General features: G+C 49.2%; 1 protein-coding gene across 5 annotated transcripts in view; it reads right to left on the reverse strand.

Moving 5' to 3' along the window:
- The window catches only part of LOC122377619 (serine/arginine repetitive matrix protein 1-like), a 72,390-nt gene extending 51,436 nt beyond the window's left edge, over positions 1 to 20,954 (reverse strand). The window contains exons 1-2 of one of the 5 annotated variants that reach the window (XM_043357860.1): positions 20,855 to 20,954; positions 17,369 to 18,085 (exon numbers count right to left, since the gene is read on the reverse strand). In XM_043357860.1, coding sequence (XP_043213795.1) covers positions 17,369 to 17,436 — 68 coding nt within the window. In that variant the 5' untranslated portion in view covers positions 17,437 to 18,085; positions 20,855 to 20,954. Of the gene's footprint in view, positions 1 to 3,417; positions 3,710 to 17,368; positions 18,101 to 20,854 lie in introns of those variants that run through there. The other 4 variants (XM_043357861.1, XM_043357864.1, XM_043357863.1 and 1 more) reach the window with 4 other exon arrangements.
- Between the last annotated feature and the right edge of the window lie 1,088 nt (positions 20,955 to 22,042).

The following is a 22,042-nucleotide window of genomic DNA, read 5'->3' on the forward strand; positions in this document are numbered from 1 at the left end:
GCTCGGTGCATAGCCAACCACGTGCCTGGGAGCCCTGCAGTCGGCCTTGCGCAACTGACTCTCCGGTCTGCTGACCGAGCTGAGGGGAGAGGACAGGGGTGGCCGCCGTCTCTGCGGCCCGCAGAAGAGGCCCTATCCGGCCGACTGACCCCCGCCGCTGTAATGGCGATATGGTGGGTAAAGGGGACCGGTGAGGTGCCGTGACCCGACTGAGGACCGGCGCGACTGTCGAGCGAGTAACGGGAGAAAAGGTCAGTTTGCTATATTTAGTGAGATTAATGTCTTAATGAAACAGTTAACAGGTCAATATGTGGCTAATTGTGGGTCTACATATGTGTACCTGTAACAACGTCTGACTAGTGGAAATATCGTTATGCTAGTACAAAAAATAGTATGTTGTAGCTGGTCATTACGGCATTTATGTTTGTGTTATGTCATGAGTGCGTCAAGAATACCCGTCTGGTAACTTTTTGCACCGGTTTATGAAACAGTAAAAAGAACCAGACAGAGTTACATTCTTTTGCTGTTTTTCTTGTGCCTTGTTGTGTGTTTGAATGTGGCTTAACTCGTTTGTTTTGTTTCACCCGCAGACGTATTGTGTTGTTCAGCGAAGGTCAAATGCATGGCCTAACACTGCGTGAGAATATCCAACGCCCCTTGCAATGAAGGGTGGGAGGTGCCTAGCCACTCCCCTTCGCCCACCTCTTGTATTTCAGTTGTAGCGGGACGCCGAGCATTTCTGCAGCTTCACGTCAACTAGCTGACGTGAAGCTGCAGAAAGCTGCGCCGTGTCTCATGGAGCGCGACACGGCGGACCATGAGAGCGGCGAGCTGGCGGCGCTGTGACATTCCAGGAGGAGTACTGTGTCGTGCCCACGGCGTGTCTCACGAGTTCCCAGCAGCACGGCAGTGAAGGGACAGGAGGTGTCACACCGTTTGCCGACCGTGGGACCGACCGGTGTGTACTGTGCATCGCTGCCGACAGGCGTACTGAGGAGTGTGACAGATTCCACAGTCTTTTATAGACTGTCACTAGGTCGAAAAGCAGAGGAAATGGGGTGTCAGGTGAGGTGCAAATAGAAGGAGAGAAAGAGAGAGAGAGAGAGAGAGAGAGAGAGAGAGAGAGAGAGAGAGAGAGAGAGAGAGAGAGAGAGAGAGAGAGAGGTGAAGAGAGACAGAGGGGAGAAAGAGTAAAGGCAGGAAAATGTAGAGGGAAGCACAGGAAAAACAAAGGGAGGGAAAGAGAGCGAGAGTGAGAGGGAGAGGGAGAGGGAGAGAGAGGGGGAGAGAGGGAGAGAGAGAAGGGAGAGGGGAGGAGCTGGACACTCCTTGACAGGTGGCACGCCGCCCCGCAATCCGGCCTCAGCGCCGCTGCAGTCAGTGGATCAGTGGACTTTCTCTGCGGAGACATCCTCAGCAAATCCGCACGGTCATCCCTGCGACATACAATTCCAACCGGGAGGGAGACGGCACTGGGAGAGGGAGAGACAGACAAGAGGCGAGTGCTTTCCCGAGACAGACAGGTAGGGCAGGGCAAGCGTCCCGTATAGCAGGTTATCACTCCACTGGGAGAGGAGTACCATGAGGGGTCATCCGACGTCATTGCTTGGCTAAGACATGATAATCGATGCAGTCAAACATCACTAGTGTGAGCGTGGAATGCATAAGAAAACATAATAGTGTGTCATGGCCGTACAGAAGAGCTAAATATGCTTGGAACGAAAAGAAGCGATAGGCGCAGCCTGTCTAAAGATCCACTGAACATAAGCTGTGATCCTTGCACCTGCAAGAAGTTGGTTTGCTTCATTACCAGAAGTTAAGTGACAAATCGCCTAGCAGCCGATTTTAGACGACGCTCCATAAATAAATGAAGCTGTTGTCTAAGAGGCACTCTGCCAGACTGAGAGCTTCATCGGATTAAATCAACAAGAAGTTGTTCGATAAATTTACTGACTAACACGTTCCCCTAAAAAGTTGTTCACCACGAGCACCCGTTACATAAAAACACGCCAGAATGCGAGCCATGGAAGGGAAAAACCTGGCGCACTTGACCACTGGCTAACGTCTTTGTGGTCAGCATTGACGCGACGCCGACACTTTGTCAGGGGCTGAGGTCGAGCAATCGGCTCCCAAGTAACCACAAGGCTGAGTGCGAAGCCGCAAGACTAGTCCGATTCTTCAGAACACTTCGTCAAATTTGACCTCTTGGTCGGTCACCTCATGACCGCAATGTCAACTGAGTACGTAAAGCACGTATACGCGGATTATTTAGCCAGGTGCAGATTATGGTAGGGCTAATATTTACGCAGCTAGGGATTCTGCTACCACTGGTGCCATTCTGGTTTGTCCACTCGAATCACACCCTTCGGTGGTCAGAGCCTTCTGATTCGCCAAAAGTTTCCAACCCCCAGGTCACCTTACACATCCAGTTTTAACTTTGGTGAGCCGTGAATATCAGAGGTCAAAAGTCTTGGAGATTTAGTTTCGTCTCAACTCTCGAGTCGCCCACCCAGAAGGTATCACGGTGCAGCAAAACTGACCTGGGGCCGAGACTGGCCTTGACGCGTGCCCACCATATACGAGTGGGGCTGACCTGAGGCCCAGATTGGGAGGCAGTACCCAGCGGGGCTCGCTCGGACAGTCCCGGTCCGTGCCAGGAGCTCAGGCCATGCGGCCGGCGGATCCTTGGCCAGACGTGTCCTTGAGCCCAATCCCAAACACTGCGCCACTGCTGGAGTGAACTGCATGGTGCACTCCGGGGTGAGCAGAGTCGGCAACAATGGACGCCCTCTCCCTCTCCGGGGCCCGTGCTGCGGCGCCGTGCCGAGCAGAGGACGCAAAAAGGCCCATCTAGCAGACATTGACCGGGGGCGACTGCCGATCGAAAACACTATCCGATCAGCACACCACGCGGCTCGTGGGCGACCTTCGAGCGTTAGTCCGAGTTTCACGTGTTCGAGATTAGCCGGGACTCCATACACATCGCATGACGATTTGCATTGCTAAGCGGCACGCGCTTCTGCTTTCACGACAGCAATGCACACCTTTTAAGGATTAATAGCGGCATACCATGCAGGCACCGGAAGGCAGCGATGGATCTGGGCTGAACACGGTGAGCAGGGTAGCTTTCCCTAGCATTTAACCTTTGCTACAGCAGTGTAGCATCGTAGACATGTGCTAGAGTATCCCTACAGTACCGGCGTGTGCAGGTAGTAACACACGCCATGTTTCTCTGCCCCTGTTGGGCATGTTTGAGTGGTGTGCCACATTCACCCAACTAACCACACAGCCTTAGGCCGATCGGCCGGCCGAGACGGACCACGCCGTCCTGCCACCGTGGCCTCGCGCGCACCGTGCCAGCCAGGAATGGAGGTTCATCAACACACACTCGGTCACCCCAGTAGGCGTGAGACTTACCTGAGGCGGCAACGCCGCGTCGAGAGTCTTCACAAATCACAATCGTCGGCAGTCGACGGCGTGTCGTCAGAGAATCCGCGCACAGACCACGGTGAAAGGCACGCCGAATTCGCTCCCAGAATGTTTCACAACGCGCGCGCTCCCGCTCGTGCCAATCCGTCAGCGAGCTGCGAACGGTGTGATCGTGTCGAGCTCTGGCTCCCAGCGCGCGCTGCCGTGCCGAGATGAGCCGCCCGTCGCTCGGGAAGACTGCCGCCACCGCCGCTGACGCCGTACCGCGGATGAGAGTGCCGCAGCCGCCGACCGGCCGGCCGGCCTGCCGCGGCGCCGTGCCGCCCCGGTGACGTCATATAGTGACGTAGTGCCGCCGCCGGTGTGGGGTGACGTCACCCCGGAGGTGGCGGCGCGCCTGATGGGGTGTCTGGCGTGTCCGAAGGTCGATGGACCGGGATCTGCACGCCGGGGTACTCAGGTGGAGTGGGGAATGACTCACTCCGGAACACGAGCCGCCCCGGAATCGTTCGAGATCCGGAATCGCCCTGGAATGGCTCCCAATTTGGATTTTGTTAGACTATATGCCCATTCCAACATATGGTGAAGTTTTTGAGCCATATGGAATAAGTATTAAGTAAGGTGTCTGGTGAAGTCACCGTTAGTCATGGACTCGACTCGGTTTATTGGAACCACCGTTTTGAGCTGAAGCATGTTGGAACTGTTGCATATCCAGAGCATCGGTAATGGAATTGTTGCTCTCCCTACGATAGGGCCACTGTTCGGCAGTATTGCAACGTTAGATCTGCTCCATTGATCTGCGGTCAATGGGGAAGGCCACCACCACACTGCCGTGTGCGTGCCGGTGGCCAGTTTTCAGGTCCAGTTCCCAATTCTGCCGGATAGTGGGCGTGACCCTGAACCAAGCTCCAAATGTCTTCCACATCCCGGCTCCGCCTGGCCACAAGAAGCCGCCCCACGGCGGGCGCGCGACCGCAGCCTTCGAGGGTCGCGGTGCCGCTCCAGCCTCCGTCGAGACAAGACAGGGCGCCGCGGCTCCCGGGCGACCGCGCGACATGTTTTGAATGGCACAGCGGGACACATGCGGTCTCCAGTCGGGGGCAGCTGGAGCGGAGGGCGTTTGTTCTGACTGCTTTGACTGTCACTATTTAGAGCTTGGCTCGACCTTGACTCACATGAAGCGCGGTTAGAGAGAATGGAGACTGAGGGCTGTGAGAGGTCACGGCTTCCTGCGTGTGTTTTTATTGATAACGCTGTTATGCAGATAACTAAAAGATCAAAGTTGCTCGATCTCTAGACTCGTTGTTCAACATTGCCTGGATGTATAGAATCAAATTTAAACTCAGTTTAATTGCCTTGCCTCTTTAAAACAAAGTGACAAATATCCTTATTTGCGTGAAAAGAAACGCCGCAAAATATTTGATCAAACGATAAAAAGTGAAGTTTATTTATCGACTATTATCATTGCTGGCCCGTATTTCAAATCCCACGATTCGGATCATAGCTGTCACAGAAAATGCACAAAAATAACAATAACCCTAACAAACTTAACATGTTTTGGGATTTCCAGGAAAATAACGATAAATCGTTTATGCTTATGGGAATTCATCGCGATGAGTCCTTTGTCTGGCCACTGAAGTCACGGAGTCAACATTTCCCCACTGGCTATCTCTACCAGAGGACCCTGTATCAACATCAGTAAGCACACAGCACTGTCCCGGCAGCGGCAACAGCCGGCGGCGCGGGAGCCGTTCACATTCTCTTTCCCAATCAAAACACCGCTCACGCAATCGCTGGTTAAAACAACAGCCACCGATCCAGCTAGGCAGCCATCCTTCTCGGCCGAATGTGGTTAATTTGGGAGCCCTGGTCACTCACGTGCCTATTAATGGTAGCGGGCGGTGTGGGTGGCAGGGGAGGGAGGGGGCAGCGACCGCCGAAACAAAGCCGGAACGGTGTCCATTTGTTTACCGGTCCGAGCGGCGACTCAGACACTCACCCCACCGGTCACCCCACGACCAGCGGGCACACTTTCCCGTCACGATTTACGGGCACGGACACAACGCTATCCTAATGTGTATTTGGCCGTGCTGTAATCGTAAGATAGCTTTCCGGTGCTGGCTATCTCCATACAATCCCTTCGCGTTACGTCACTGTTGTTTGCCAGCTTCTGGCCGCGCGTGGGCGTGGCAAGACAGAAAGGGGTGTGTAACTGTGTAATGGGTGCCGTGGACGGAGGTTTGGGTCAACCCAACACTGCGCGTTGATGACGGAAGAAACGTGGCTGACAGGACTCCTTTCTCCCGTTCGTGTTCTAGATGGCCGAGCAAGGGATCGTGCCTAGATGCGGTCGTTGAAATGGCATCGATGACTCACTGTTCGTGACATGACAAACATTCCTGAAGAGCTAAATCACTATGCCTGATCACTTTTCAAATCAGCTCAATAAAACAAGCTTTGGATCGACTTCGGCAAGCAGCTTATGCAAGTTGCTGAGCCAAATGCTTGAGGTCGTGTCCTTGGTGATTGCAATGCAACATGACATAGATCAGATTTACATACAAAGATAGCCACTGGAGCAGTTGTTTTGAAACTGTGACTGGGAATTTGTCTCATTAGATGAATGTTGCCCGCAATCATGCACTTTTATCAAAGGGGATACCCAACTTTCAGCAAGGGAATGTGCCTCTTGTTTCTTGGACATTCCGCACGACGTTCGCGCAGCAAACGATAGCGATCATGATTCATGGACGCTCATTAGAAGTTGACATAGGTGATGGGGAAAACAGAGCCGCGCTTGTTGAAATGGAGTGCATGACAATGGATAGATAGTCGATGGCAGTCTTCGGATTTCTTTCTTGCTCATTTGTCAAATTACTCTATATGTGTTGACAACAAGTTGATGTATATTTAGGTGTGGAAAGTGTGACGCGCGAACATTTATGCTCGAAAATATTCTTTCTTGGTTGTGCGAAATGAAAGTATTGCACATGAAGCATGTGAATTACGTCCCAACATATTGGTCGATAATTTGCATCAATTGTTTTTCTGAGGCCAAATAAATGAAGAAAACTTCCCGGAAGAGCAAAAGGTCAAATAAAGAAACGGTCGGCACCCAAGGACATGGCGTTAATTAACTTTGAAAAGAAATGTACCTAGACATGGCCGTGAGTTAAATATCAGGCATGATATACAGATATATTGTTAACGCATGACCAGTTCCAAAACCAAAGTCCAATCCCCTGTCCCAGTTCCAGTTCCCAGCTCCAGTCTCAATGCCCCCCGTCTTCAACATGACCTTCAGACGACCTTCTGGTCGTCGTCTCAACGATATACGAAACTTGTAAAAGACGTCAAATTAATTAGCCACGAATTCCGATGTCTATAAAGAAAAGGTACATTTCTGGTTCTGCGAAGAGCACGCACTACGCACATCTGACAGTTGATCATCATTCGCACATTGATTTTTTTCGGGCGCGAGACATCAGTCGCTTGCTTTGCTTTATTTGACATTTCACCGCACCAGCCCCTTACTCATATTTTATGCTCGTGGATCATTGAGTCAAGACAAGTAATGACCTGGCATTACTTGACTTGGCATTATTTGTAATGTCATGGAATACACCGGCCTTCAGATAGCTAAGAGCAGACTGACTACCTACCGTCCAGCTATTTGATGCAGCTCAACGATTTTTAATGAGCGCCCCTTTCGCGCATCTAGTCCTATCCTGATTCCATCGGTCACGAATAGTTTTGTGCACTTTTCATGCACGTCTGTCACCGCTGCAGCGGTCCTCAGGGTCAGGAGATGTTCACAGTTCACACGGCGTGAGTTCACTCCCCTCGTTATCTGCTCATTTGTACTACCGGGATGTGAAATCATCCGCGGATCTGCGGCACGAAGTCCACGAGACAGTTACGGTGAGATTACGAAGCCTCTGTCTCATAACGGCTCTGCAGAAGCGATCAGCGTGTCGTCGAGGCTTCGAGTCGCGTGGAGATGTCGCAAAATATGGACAGAATGTTGGGCGTTGTTCACCTATCTGTTCTGCACAAATAGATACTGACGAAGTCCAGTGACATGCAATGGGATTTTCATGACTCGCGTTGGCGAACACGCTCAGTATAAAAGTCACTGAACTGCTGTTTTAGGCTGTGCAATAAAACATGAATGGCTGAAAGGGCGATGCCGGAATTGTAGCTTTACGGTTTCTGAGCGCTATTGACAAAATTTGTTTTATACTATACTGCAAAGTCAGCAACAATATTAAAACCGACTGTAAGAAATCAATTTTCCTTGTTCCTATTTATTCAGATAGCCAGCACAGCTCGCAACTTCTAACCCTGAGCTGTCCGCAGTCTCCGAAGCTCTCTGATGGCCCCCGGCCAACAGATTGCACACTTGCACAGACAGTCCCTTGGTCGGTGTTTTCTTAACGGAAAGCCAATTATCTGATTTATGGAGACGGGACGGGACTTCATCACAGGTGACCAGCAGACCAGAAGGACACCCTGGGTGACCGCTCGCATTGACTCGCCACTCGGAAGGGTTTCCCATTTAGGGCCTTGGGTTTCCCCAGGTAAGGTAAGGCACGGAATGCACCAGCACCCGTCTGCAGCCGGTTCATCGGGGCAGTTTCTGTGGTCTGGGCACGCCCCGGCCGGCAAGACCGTATCAGACGGATATCAACAGCCGTGGAACTGGGGGAGACTGAGGGGCTCCACAGTGCCGGATGGACAGTCACGAAAGCTTTATGGCTTGGGGAACGGCCCCATATTGGCGATGGCGGACAAAGGGATGGGATTGATAGCATGGTGTCTTATAGCCGACAGGTCCTGAGGCCTTATGGCTTACAAGTCCTGAGGCCGATCATGACTTCTGTCAACTGTGTGGAAAGGCACTGACTTGTGTGTTGAATGTTGAATAACTGTATTCATAACGGAATCACTGTACCCAATTGGCTAGGCTTCGTAACGTTTTGATAATCCCGCTGACTCAGTTTCTCTCGAAGTCAATGCTGGCTATGCTAAGAACATCAAGCAAAAAAGCAACGTAATTAAAAGTAATTAGCAGTTGTGCTTGTGCATGACTGACGTTGCAAGGCTGATGTTGGAAAAGTTTTGACCACATGATTCAAGTAATCTTACATAAGTGCGAGAATAATTGTTTTAGCCTATGTACACACTCGCAAATGATCACATGAAGGAAAGTAATGTGGTTTATAGTTAAACACGTATTTCCAGCAATGAGCAGGACTCAGCAGTTACGTGGACCCGCCATCCAGGCAAGTCTCCGTGATCGGAACCCCGCGCGGTTCTGGCAGCAGCCCACGCTGAGCTGACTCCCCTCTGACGCTTACGTCAGCCTCTGTAGCGCCACGGGCGGTGATGGGACGACGCCAGGCTGCAGGGGAAAGCGGCCCCACTGCGCGGGCAGCGTTCTGCAGAAACGATTCGACTGGCCGACGCAGGGTCGCTGCCCCGCACCCCCCCCCCCCACCCATGAGCACCCTTCCCTCCTCTCCTTGCCTTTTAAGGAGCGAGGAATCCGTTTAGTGCACCCTGCCTGCAGCCTGCCATTCCTTCCAAGGGTGTTGACTGACCTGTCTTTCCAGGAACTCTCTCCCCTTCCTCTGCTGCTCGTGACAGAGAGGCAGACAGAGAACTGAGAGTGTAATTGCGCCTCTACCGTGCACCCCGTCGGTTCATCACGGGTGGAGGTGGCACAAGCAGAGGGCGGACTGACATCGGACCGCTGCAGTAACAATAACCACCCCTGAGTGATACCCACAGATGCGGTTCGAGGGGCGGGACGGCAGGGGTGGTCGCTGGCCATCGCCCTCTACTGAGAGGTCGGTGCAGCCGGCCCGCCCTGGCTGCTCGGGCGCCCTCCCAGCCTTTGTGACGGCTGATGAGTGGCTGGGGAGGCTGCGTGGGTCATCCGCTAGCCATCAGATGGCTCCCACGGCAGCTGATCGCCCAGTGATCGGACAGAGCTCCGGCTCAGACCCGAGTTATCAGTCAGTGAAGAGGACCTGTCGCAGACGGGAGCCGTGATTGACGCCGTAACGGACCATCGAGCCTGGGAGCGTAAACGGGCGATCGCCCTTGGAAGCACAGTGGATCGATCGCCTCATCGGTGAGGTACCTTGACGCCCATCTGATTCGTGACTATTCTTCTCGTGCAGATTGATTGACACTTGGATAATGAGCGGTCACAGTCAATTATACTATTTCTGATTTCTGAGACCTCTAACGGGCTAAGGATTGCAAAAGTTAGCTTCATCTAGAAAACGATTAAAGATGCTGCATATTTTTAGACCTAAAATCTATAGTTTGATAATAATTTTAATCCGCACCCCGCTGGGGTGATGGCAGGATTTGCGGCCTCTCCCATTACTTCGCTAATATTTTCTAAAAGCGCAGGCCAGCTACGTCAAACTTGCAGTAGGCCTTGTCACACATCAACTTTACGTATTCATTTAGATTCTGGTGAAATCCGTAGGATATTTTTTAAAACAATGACTTTCTGAAGACGTCATCTTACACTATTTTTGTTTTAAAAAGTCAAAGAGTCCAAACACGTCTTGTCTTACATCTTCAGTTGGGAAATAAGACGTAACAAAAATATGCATGCGGTTCTGTTTTGTCTATCAAATGTCTGTCCAGTTTTTTAGGAATTCTAAATTTAAATCCATTAAAATGTCCTAAAAAAACTATAGGGAAATAGTGATGGAATCTAGATTTTTGTGTTTGTTTAAAAAACGAGAGTAATGCAAAACAAAACTATGCCTACCTAAATACCATCCTATTTTTAGACCAATCGGCTCATACATGTGCGAGTTATTGATAATTTAGTGACGTCATGGCATACAAGATTTTCAACAAAAAAAGAACTTTATCGACATCTTACACCTTGTAATAAAATAAGAACAACACTATTCAATTTGTCGTGAAAAACTGCATGGCAGCTTGATCATTGATGTCTGCTTTGATCTTACAAATCATTTTCAAAATTTGACCTCACTTGACCTGACCTTGACCTAACCTCGATCTGAACGTCACCCAAATATTGTCCAATGTCCATATCACTTATTATCTAAGTAGTTACCTACTCTTATTGAGCTTATGGCATGGGTAAAACGAGTAATAAAAACATGTGTCGCACATACCTATCCATCAAAAGTACCGAAAGGGCTATGAAGAAAATCAATCGGCGGTTGTCATGCGTAGCGTAAAGGTTTTTTTAGTTGTTTTGTGATTACCGTTAATTTTCAAGTTGTTGATCTTTTTTCGAGCCCTTTCGATTTATACGATCCTTTCAGTCTTCAGAGCCAATGCCCAGTAAACTGCCTTGGCCCTTGGAGAGAGGTATGTATACATACTGTCCTATAGGACAACATTGAGCTAAGTCGACCCGACTGATGAGACGAAGTGACTGTGTCCTCAAAACTAAACACCCTCCCAAAAGGACGGCTGAAACTGCCAGTGACTTTAAAACATTGTCATGTTAATCAATGTCGATGCTAGCTTATAGGTAGTCGCATATTTTTACAGATATTTCCTAAGCCTACCGGCTACCAACGTCACTGATCAAACTTTGATTCGGATTGCATGTATCCCACTGAGCTCAGTTTCTCGCCCCGTTTACGGGCCTCAGCGCCCGTTCTCATGCTGGCAGTTAGCACGGGCCACTGCCACTGCTGACAAGCCACCGCTATCTGACCCGAGCGGTACACGCAGCCTCTCTGAGCCACTGCTGCAAGCACTGAGCTCGGCGCCTGGGTCACCGCAGCGCGACAGTGCCGAAAATACGAGCTCACTCGGTGTTTTTACGGTGGTGTCGGACCGGTAATACGACTCACCGACACCCGGGTAATGTGAGTCCAACGAGGGCGCCGTCGGTCGGCATCTAGGTCAAAGTCAGCCTCGAACGACGAACCGCCGACCGCCTCCGGCGAGCCGCGCAACGGCTACCGGGTGAAGGAGAAAGTCGGCGTACCGGCGGCACAGGAAGGCAGAGACACCTGACGGGCTAGGGTGGAACCGGAGGTGCCGAGCTCGCTCGCTTGAGAGCCGCAGTTTGTGAGAGCTTGATTTGCACAGATGGCGCTTCGATGAGCCCCACGTCTTGGCACCCGCATCTGCATGGCTATGAAATGAGCTATAGGAAAGAATGCGACCTATCTGAGAAAAATATACCTAAAGCATGTTTTAACAGGTGTAGTATCGATAGAAGCCTGGTTGACAATTGATTCGTGAAAGAGGAAACGGTACCTACCTATGCATAACCTCCTCAAAGTTACAACGCTCATGTCCTCTCAGCACATGGAATGAAATCATCTGCATCCTTTTCACCTTCTTTGCCTGGGCTGGTGGCCACCCCACCAAGACACCAGTTGATGGCAGACTCGAAAACGTCAGTTTACCCGGGGTGACCGTTTGAGAGACTGCGTAGCTTCAAGCTTGTCCCCCGGGACAGCCCCGTCTCAATGGTATGGCTTCAGCCATTGCGGCTCACCAATCTGGGGTTAAATCTAAATACCTCAAGTCTATCCTCTCTGGCAAGAGCATACCTAGAATGGAATAGACACGGCGCCTCGCAAGTCGCAACATGTTCCGATTGGACGGCATCCAGGCCTGACAGAGCCACCCACCGGCCACCCGACCATGTGAGCTAAATATTTTAAAAAGTAGTCACTCACACCTATGTACTGCTCATTCAGCAAAGCGTATAAACGTTTCAACCATGGTGATATTGTGGGCAATTTCATGCTGTTTGCCAACCAAACTGCAATCATTACGATGGTTGAGTTTCATCACCACAGAGCCATTGTTCGAGAACGGAATGCTGCTTAAACACTCGTCCCTGAAACGAGTCAGCAGCGTCCTTGGACTTCGCTGGAACTCGTGCAATTTAGATGCTGCGTAAGCTTTTAGTGGCCGCTGTTCCAAAGCCAAACGGAACTCATTTCCAGTCAATGAGTTTGCAGGCCCGTAGAGAATAATAAAAGGCCGTTTTGCACGGTTCCGTGACTTTGGGCAGCGATGATAGCTGTATCTAAATTCCTGCAAAACAATGTGTTGAAAGAAAACTCTACGATTACTAGCACAGATCAATTTTTACTGTGCGAACACATGGATGCGGGCACGACGCATGCATGATCGTCTTCGAACACCAATGATATGAGTCAATATGCGCCTATCAGCGATATTTTCGAACGAGTTTGAATAAAAATTAGTGGTTCAAGGAACCATTAGTACAAGTTATCATTGTTACTGAGCCTAACTTGTCGCACGTGGAAAAGGGGAAAACAAGACTGGCTAGTCTATGGATGGTTGACGAAAAGCATGAAACCTTATCAACTAAAATTTGAAAAAAGCAAAAATGCAGCATTATTTTCAGGATCAACTACCATCAATAGTGCAGAGGCCAGTTTTACCAACAAAAAAATAGCCGCCTGCCGGAATTATTTGCCTAAGGACCGCTTCAGTGCTTCACATATGGTGAGTAAACGGTAACGCCTATCCGCTAACGTGACCAGCGCTTTTACACTCTTTTATACTCCGTATGTGAAGCGGTCCTTAGGCAAAAAAAAAAAATCCGGCAGGCGGCTATTTTTCTGTTGGTAAAACTGGCCTCAGATCCATTAACGGCTGAGTGAATTGGAATGGATGTTTAGCTGCAGACAAAATATTCGATAAGCTGTGAGGGTATCGAATCGACGCTGTCTGGAAAAACAACTGCGTGCAACCGAGGAGAATGACGTGACAGCTTTCAAGAGTTATGCAGAAACATTTCTAAGATGCCATTCCGTTGGCTGGGCATACTTTTGCGCACGTTTGCAGCCTATTCGTATAAAGATCGCATGAAAACAGGTTCACCATTGTCCTATAATCATTTCACCTTATTGGAAATTGAAGTTTCATAATGAGCAAGTTTTAATGAAACTAGGAACACAGAGCAAAAAATATAGATGTTGAAAATCGAGGTTTGGAATATGGATAGTTAACCGTTTGCGCGTAATGGAGCTTCTTGACGCATTCCACTGAAAGAAATGAGGCAAGATACAAAAGCCACAGGGATTAGATAAGTGTTTGAGCCAGCGGTGTTTTATTCATTTCCTTTAATCAAAAATAATTGAAAAGTTAATCATTAATTCCTTTCATTTTGGTTGATTTATCTACCGACCTGCGTTCTCGTCTCCGAAATTGATAGAAATGGTCATGCCCATCACCACCTTCTCCTTCCCTGTTCCATATCAATATTTTTCTGGTCCTTGCACAAGCTTTCGTAGAGCACATCTTCATTCTCCCCCACCTTTCATAGCTGCCGATTCCACCTTGCTAACTTCACTGATTTGATTACTGGCTTCAGCATTGACACTTGTTCTTCGCTCAATCCTTTCGTACCTTCTGCTACTTTGCTCCCTGTTTAGCCTTTCGTTTGCTCTTCATCACACATCGCTTTCCGCTCTCTTTCCGATCTGATTCTCTCTACTTTCCGTTTCACTCACCCACCTTCACTTCCATCTTCTGCTCTCTGTGGGCCACTCACATACACCCCAGACCATCTCTGTCCCATTTCTCGGATTCGGACCGACCCGTCACCGCTCATCATCGTCCTTTCTCGGCGTGCCGCCATCCGTCACCGGCCGCCATTGTATACGTCTGTCCCTCTCTGACAGTCTCTGACAGCCCCGACCACCCGCCGACCGTCTCTATTTGTCTCCAGTGACCTGCGTGTGCGCTGGTCGGCCCTGAACTCGGCTCTGCCCCCGCCGCTGCCCTGTTGGTGTCTCGGAGTTACCGACGGCGGACGGGGGCTGCTGGTGTAATGGCTTGCGCACTGGGCCTACATACGCCGCCGCCCCCCGTTTGTCATGGCCCGTCGGCCCGACTGCTGCGCCCACTTACGTCGTTGACTCCTTGACACTGTCGCTCTGTGCCGCAAGCTCTGTAAGCGCCGCACCGCGACCGGCCGCGCGGCCACGCTCCCAAGCAAGCTAGCAAGCCTAGCAGCACAGAGACAAAAGCAATTCATTCAGCCGGTATGAGTCCCTACATCAACCATCTGGTAAGTGTTTTTGCCTTGGACCACTTTTAGCCCTTATATATCTTGACGGACTTTCGACGAAGACACATAACGACATTCTCTTCTTTGCTGACGACGTCTCTATTTACACATCCTACTCAACAGCAGACACTATCAAAGCACAGGCATCATTACAAAAGGACCTCGATGCAATATACAAATATGGACAGGACTGGGCAATAACTTTCAACACAAACAAGACAAAACAACAAACATTTTCACTAAAACAAAAATACACTTCGCCAACCCTAACATTTGGAAACGATAGGATACCACAATGTGACAATCATACACATCTCGGAATGACATTTTCAAAAGACTTGCGCTTCCATCAGCATGTAAATGAAATTTGCAAAAAGGTACAGAGAACATTGAGTCCACTCTACCCTATTGCACCATACATTCCCAGAGACATTCTTGACGACGTTTACAAAACATATGTGAGACCTCACTTTGACTTATACGATACCATATATGACGGACACTTGACAGCACAGGACGCATATAGACTAGAGACACTTCAAAACAGAGCGGGAAGACTAGTAACCGGTACACTATATAGAACACCAACAGATAAATTATTATATGACCTGGGGTGGAACAGACTCACTATTCGAAGGAAAATACACAAACTATCGTTGTACCATGCATTCACACATAGCCAACATACACCTGCATATATCAAGTTAATCATACCGGCCACTCGCATCCAACAAACTGGCAGAACGCTAAGAAACGCGAGTAACCACACGATCACAGCAAACCGTACCACATCCTATCAATCCTCATACTTTCTTTCAACCGGCAAACTATGGAACGGGCTCCCAGAATCAATTAGGTCATTAACCCATACATCCTTTAAGCGAGCGATTACCGAGCGGCTGGGAGTATCCAAGCCTCCAAATTATTACAAAATTGGATCCAAGGAAGGAAATGCCCTCCACACCAGATTAAGAACAGAAATGTCATTATTAAATTCACATCAGTTCCAGATAAACAAGTGTTCGACCACTGCTTGTTCATGTGGTTACCCGACGGAAAACGTTCGTCATTTCACATTATTTTGCCAAAAATATGAACACCAAAGAAATCAACTCTTTCGAGACGTTTTGCATATTCTCGGCAATGTCACTAACAACCAACCACTCGATTCCAACCTGACACTTCGGTTGCTCATTCATGGAGAAACTCTTGGCGACGGGGATGGGCGGCGGGTGGCACACCACTTCCAAAGATTCTTGATTAACTCAAATAGATTTAGTCAACAATAACACTTTCTTTAAAATCAACCCTAGTTTTTTATTGATTCAAAAACAAAGTGTGACCTTGGTGCTGTCCCCGCGGGCCGGCGCGCGGTCTGCATTCATCCCAACCGCTCATCGGTGACTGGGTTGGCGGCGGCGGTGTGATTAGCAGCAATTAATTTCATTTCCTTTACAGAGAGGTGCCTAGAATTAAGCGCTTGGCGCTTTTGCACCAATCTGCTATTATTTTTTCGAAACGCCTTGTATAACTATTTGTTTTCTACTTACGTTTCTCTTTTTGGTAATACGTGTTGATTAATAGATATTCTGTGTGTGTGTGTGTGTGTGTGCCTTGTGGAAGCACCAGCGATGAATGAGAAACGGCTTCAGTAAGCGACTCGTTGAAAGGTCAGCCTCGAGTTGACCCGACGGCATACGTCAATGAGCCGGGCCTGCCGAGAGAGCTGAGCTCTGTAGCTCCATAGTGAGGTCTTTGGGTCGAGCTGAGCCGACGTGTGGATGACACCGCTGATGGGGTGAGATGCCACTCTCACCCGAGGACATCGGTGTCGATTGAAGACGGTGTTAGCGTGATGTCACCACGCGGAGGTCGCGTCTGGTCGGCGGCGGGGCGGCGGGTCTCCGAGGGAGGTCAGTGCAGGTCACTGAGGTCACTGAGGTCAGCGGGGTCAGCCGGCAGGTGCCCAGTCGTGACCCAGGAAAGGAGTGCGCCCTGTGGGTGGCTCTCGGGACCGGACCAGCTCTGATGGGTGGCCGGCCCGACGGGAGACCGGCAGCTGGGCCAACTCTCCACTCTGTGGGGTTCTATTTGCTGCTCTGGATCCACTCAGAGACTTGAGAGACTGATAATTTGGTGGTGGAACTTCGAGCCCCGTCTGATAGTAGGTATTTTGCATGCAGTAAAATGACCTATTGGGTCGACCAAACGCAAACCTTACCAGACTTCAACTACAATTCTGATCAAGTTACGGTGAAGAAAGCAGGCATGGAGCTTTCCTCTGGTAACGCGTTCTGATGAGATATTCTCCTCTAGCATTTTGACATCACTTCGCATATGCATATGCATGATATATGTAGAGCGGCACAGGACCTCAGCCGCCACTAGCTACAGAGGGACCGACCTTGGCATTTATGAATCCCGCTAGCAATAGTTCTTTCCGAACAGAAGCCGCAGCGATGTGGTTTCCCACCTCTCATCACCGGCTAAGTAGTCGCGATATACTGCCCGAGTACCATTACCAGGCCACACAATCAAACCATCGCAGTGCTCCAGCCCCCATAAACGCCTGACCCGATGGCAGCTCTGGCGGACGCGCGCGCGTGTGCGGTTGGCAGCGGAACATCATCGCACCGCGTTCCCAAAAAGGTACTTCGGGATCCGTATATCTTGCACATTATTCCAACGCATGCTGTAACGGTTTGGCTGTGATAATCTGGTCTCACCGACCCGGATGATCCCATTTAAACACGTAACGCAAGACAAATAACCTCCGCTGCCGCAACCATTGCTCGGCTGAGGGCAGAGCACCTCGGCGGAGCTGACGAGCCTGTCGCGTGCAAGCGTCGCGCTCTGACTTACCTGAGTGCCTTTTTGCCGGCGAGCTTGGCGGGTCTCTGTAGAGACATGGTCCATCCTGGCCGACTCATGGTGGTGGGCGGATAGGTGTCTTTCCGCCTCGAGTGAGGTTTAGCTACCACACACGCACCGTCACACACCACGGGCAACAGTCACTGGCACCGGTCACTGACACTTTTCACTGGTCCTCGCTGATGACACCGCACATCACTGCAGCCGCCGTCCACACTCCAAAGCCACACTGTCCACACGCCGAGTCCACACGCTAAGCACTGAACTGCTGGAGCTGTCACAGTAGTGTCGGGCACGGTGCAGTGGTCAGCTGTCTTGCAAAGTGACTAACAGGCGACTACCTCTTCAGAAAATCTTTTTCACCCGTGCCAGCGTTTGGCCGGCTGGTTGATACCTCCAAAAGCCAATACGTTCAACCAGTTCTCCTTCAAGCGACGCCTTGCGCTACTGTCTTGTGTTTCGCTGCAGTCACCGAATATTTGCCTCCGCTTCCGTCGTGTGAGGAGTTGCAGTCCCCGACCCAGCGCCGCAGCTGCCGAATTCCGAGTGACACCCGATGAAATACGAGGCGCGTTTACGCATTCATGGCCTCTCAAAGCGGATGGGGTGGTGTCCTATCGCACAGATGACGTCAGACGTCCGAGATGACGTCAGATGGTGATGTCAGACGTTGGAGATGACGTCAGACTCTGAAGGTGCAGCAGACGCCTGGGGGCACACAGAGTCGGGAGATCACATCACTGGCGGAACAACCAAACGGTCTGCAAAGCTAGACCGAGACCGGCTAGCCAAGACCGTTTTACAAATCGTGGTGATAATGAACATTCTGAAACATTGATCTACGCCGAGATTGAACAATATTTGACCGGGATGAACAACAACAGAAATGTCTGCGCGACATCTACATATGTCATCTTGTCAGACGGCCAGACGCTGACGGGGTGCGCCTCAATGAGTCAGCGCCGGGGCCAGGGATGATCGAGCTCAGATCCCCACACACTCGGAAATGCCGGGGGAGTGCTCAGTCTGCTTCGGATGAACGCTTCCGTCGGCAAGTATAAGATTTTTAGATGAACGCTTCCGTCGGCAGCTACCTATATGATTTTATGCCTGAGTCAGAGAAAAAAAAAACGACCAGAGAGGTGTGCTGCATGCAGCACGGATTATCAACATTCTGACCTCGCCGTAAATTGTTAAGGTTTCTTTGCAAAATGTTATATATTCGATATGCTTTGCTTGAAAAGGATTCTAAAAATAAAATTAGTAAGCACTTCTACAAATAAATCAGATTCAAATAGGGAAAAGAGTTGAAAATCCCGCCAAATCGGTTCCCGAGACAATGAGCGAGAAGCATCCTTTCAAAGAAATCGTCAATTCACTATAAAAGTATTAGGATTACGTGTTTTTGATCACGTGTGTTTTTGGTCAGACCAAAGGTTAAGTCGCCGATGTTCATCAACAGTTTCATTGTTTTAAACGTTTTTCTGCCATAAAATGGCTCTTTACTCGCGAATTACAAACATAAAAGTATTCGATGACTTTTTTAGTTCTTTCGGTGACCAGCAAAAGTAATCAAAAGAACCGTTAGCTTCAGGCAACGGTTGAAACCCAAGAGGACAACAACCGTCAAATCAGACTTTGACATTTTAGCCATAACTTTTCAGAGGGCATTTATTAGCACGGCTTTCAACAGCATCTTTTTTGGTCGTAAAACGTCGAATGAACTGTAATTTGACATCAAAAGTTTAACTAGGAAGATTTATGGAGGTTTCAGATGATGTTTTGATCTAAAAGGTCATGCGGTATATCGATCGATTCATTTTGTTGGGTTAAGCAGTAAGCATACACGAAATATTTCTCATCATTCTAGCATGTCTTTATCAAAGGTTATTGACAAAAAAGTGATGACGATCTTTTCATGACCTCAGCTGTATAATGTAAATTTACTGGTGCAAGTTTTTTTTTCAATATTCAGTGCATGCAAATTCAATCATATTACATAAAGCATTTAGCGCGAATTTCGTGCGAAAAAGGCGCAGTTTTAGCTAAGCCATGTTACAACAAGCATGTCGCAAAACTAGCAATCTGACCCTAGGTAACCGATGTCGAAAATCCTGGACTTAGCTTGCGTGCATCATGCCATTGTTTCAATCACTGACAGTTTCAAATCAAACATCCATCGGGTTTAGCTAGGACTTGACTTTGCTTGAGGTATGTTGACGTGACCTGGTGACTTAACTTTAATCAAATGACCTGGGGATGAAAAACGAAATGTTTTATATCTCCGTGAAAACATGTGTCTATCATATACGAGAGGTACGGATGTAGGTACCTCGTATGTAGGTACGTTTGCCAAAAAAATGTCAATAAAATGTCGTGCTCTGTTAAAAAGTTAGCTGGCTAGCTCCTGTCGTGGAAACGGCTAATATTTGGTTAATCAATAAAAAGAGAGATCATGTAGGACCGATTAAACTATACTATGCAATAAAAAAAAGACTGAGAGTACTCGGAATCGAACGCACATGCGTAAATACAACAGCATACGGCTTTTTGTATGGATTTTGTCGATAGGTATTTTTTTATAAATTTAGTCCGAACCTTTTGATGGGAAGGATTCACAAGGACAGAGTCACCGCTAAGCGAAGCTTGTTGCGATGACCCTGCCCTCTACCCTCCGATCGCGCAATTCCGATTCTATGGCAGAATTTAGATCCAAAGTTTAACGTGCGCACAAAGCCGCGCACGGCCGGTCCCCTCGCTGACTTCGCCTGGCTACGGCCTGCCACCAACCGCAACCATACCTGTCAGGAGGCCCATAAATGTCGAGCGCCCGTCGCGCTTCGAACCCGGACTGTCATAACCGGGAACGCGTGCTCTCACCACGCGGAGTCCAACGCTCTAACCAACTGAGCTACGGGACCGGCATCCGCATACGATATGTCGTAACTTTAAATGCTCTTTTGATCTATTTAGATTGATAATTTTGTTGTTTGGATTCATATTTATGTTAACACGTAAATGTGACTGAGGAATTGACTTTATACAATATACAACTACGATATTTTCGTTGTTGATAACAAATAAGCATAAGCAGACAAGCATGTTGCTAATGCCTAGCTCCAAAGCTCCAAACAATTATTTATTTTGCATTGCCTTTCTGTGATTAAGGACGCATAGGTCAACAGGTAAGATGATAATAGGCCAATTGATGCTAAGATCAGATTCAAGGAAGATTTTGATGTGCAAGCGTTTTCCAATGCACCGTTAAAGTAACTTTTAGCGTAATCTGTGGTATAACTTATAATGAACCAAAAAGCTATCGAGAGTCATAAGCATTTTTGCAAAAAAAAAAAAAAATGGATGGCGGTCTCAAGTCCTGCACTCTTCTTACAATATAAAGAAAGACTGTCCTTGAACAAACACAGTCAATCGCATTCACTACAAGTATAACACCAATGCTCCATCCGGTTTCCTTACCTTTACATCCACCACAGACGGGCGTTCCCACGGCACACGGCCTTAGCTCGGACTGGCTCACAGCACGCGACTGGTCGAGAGGCGGGCAGGCACGCGTCCCCGTCTGTTCGACCCGCAGACACGACTACCACCACTGCACTGGCCGAGCTGGGGGCGACGACGGCGTCCGGGGAGAGGGGAGAGGGCCGACGGCGGCCGGGGAGAGGGGGCCGACGCAGAGCGAGAGGGAGACGGGGAAGAGGAGGAGTGGAGACTCGAGGAAGGAGGGGGAGGGAGCCGACGGTAGTCGGGGAGGGAGAAGAGAGCTGACGGCAGCTCGGAGAGGGGTCCGACACACACACAGAGAGAGAGAGAGAGAGAGAGAGAGAGAGAGAGAGAGAGAGAGAGAGAGAGAGAGAGAGAGTTGTGAAGAATGGGAATAGAGCCTAATTGGGATTAAAAGTATTAACAATTATTAGGCAATTTGTCTGAACATGCCGCCCAGCTTGATAAAAACGATAAAAACTCAAACTTAGTGTAGCCTTTCACAAATCAGAGTCGGTGCACGCTCAGCCGAGCAGGTAAAATAGTGTTCCGCTGCCTACACAGCCCACGAGACTGAGACTGGTGGTGACCCAGATACACAGCCGTCAACAGCGGGGCGCCGTTCAACAACAGTGCTTCGACGACAATTGTAAACCATCTCCGCGATGGTATGTCATTGGCCCTGGTCGTTACCGAGCAAACTCGTCATTTTCAGTCTTCAATGCTCGGTGGTTGATGCGTATGCAGGGGTCATCACCGGTTTAGGAATGCCTTGATACTGATCTTCTGCTGACAGACTCAAGAAGCTCTCATGATCGAGAGTACATGAACCTCCAGGCTCCACGAATTAAACTATTAAAACAGTTACATTAAAGGCGTACCGGTTTCGTCTATTGACTTCTTCAGCGCCGTTGTATGACTATAACGGCGACTATATATATTGACTACAACGGCGCTGAAGAAGTCAATAGACGAAACCGGTACGCCTTTAATGTAACTGTTTTAATAGTTTGATTCGTGGAGCCTGGAGGTTCATGTATATACATACTCTCGATACAATACTTGTCCATTTATAACTACAAAGCTCTCATGAACTGGCTCTCCGAGCTACTTGTGTGCTGTTTTACGTTAAGACAATTGCTCAATCATGCCTAGTTCGTTTTT

The sequence above is a fragment of the Amphibalanus amphitrite genome, unplaced genomic scaffold (assembly GCF_019059575.1).
Source record: "Amphibalanus amphitrite isolate SeventyFive unplaced genomic scaffold, NRLGWU_Aamphi_draft 000048F_arrow, whole genome shotgun sequence".
Taxonomy (NCBI): Eukaryota; Metazoa; Arthropoda; class Thecostraca; order Balanomorpha; family Balanidae; genus Amphibalanus; species Amphibalanus amphitrite.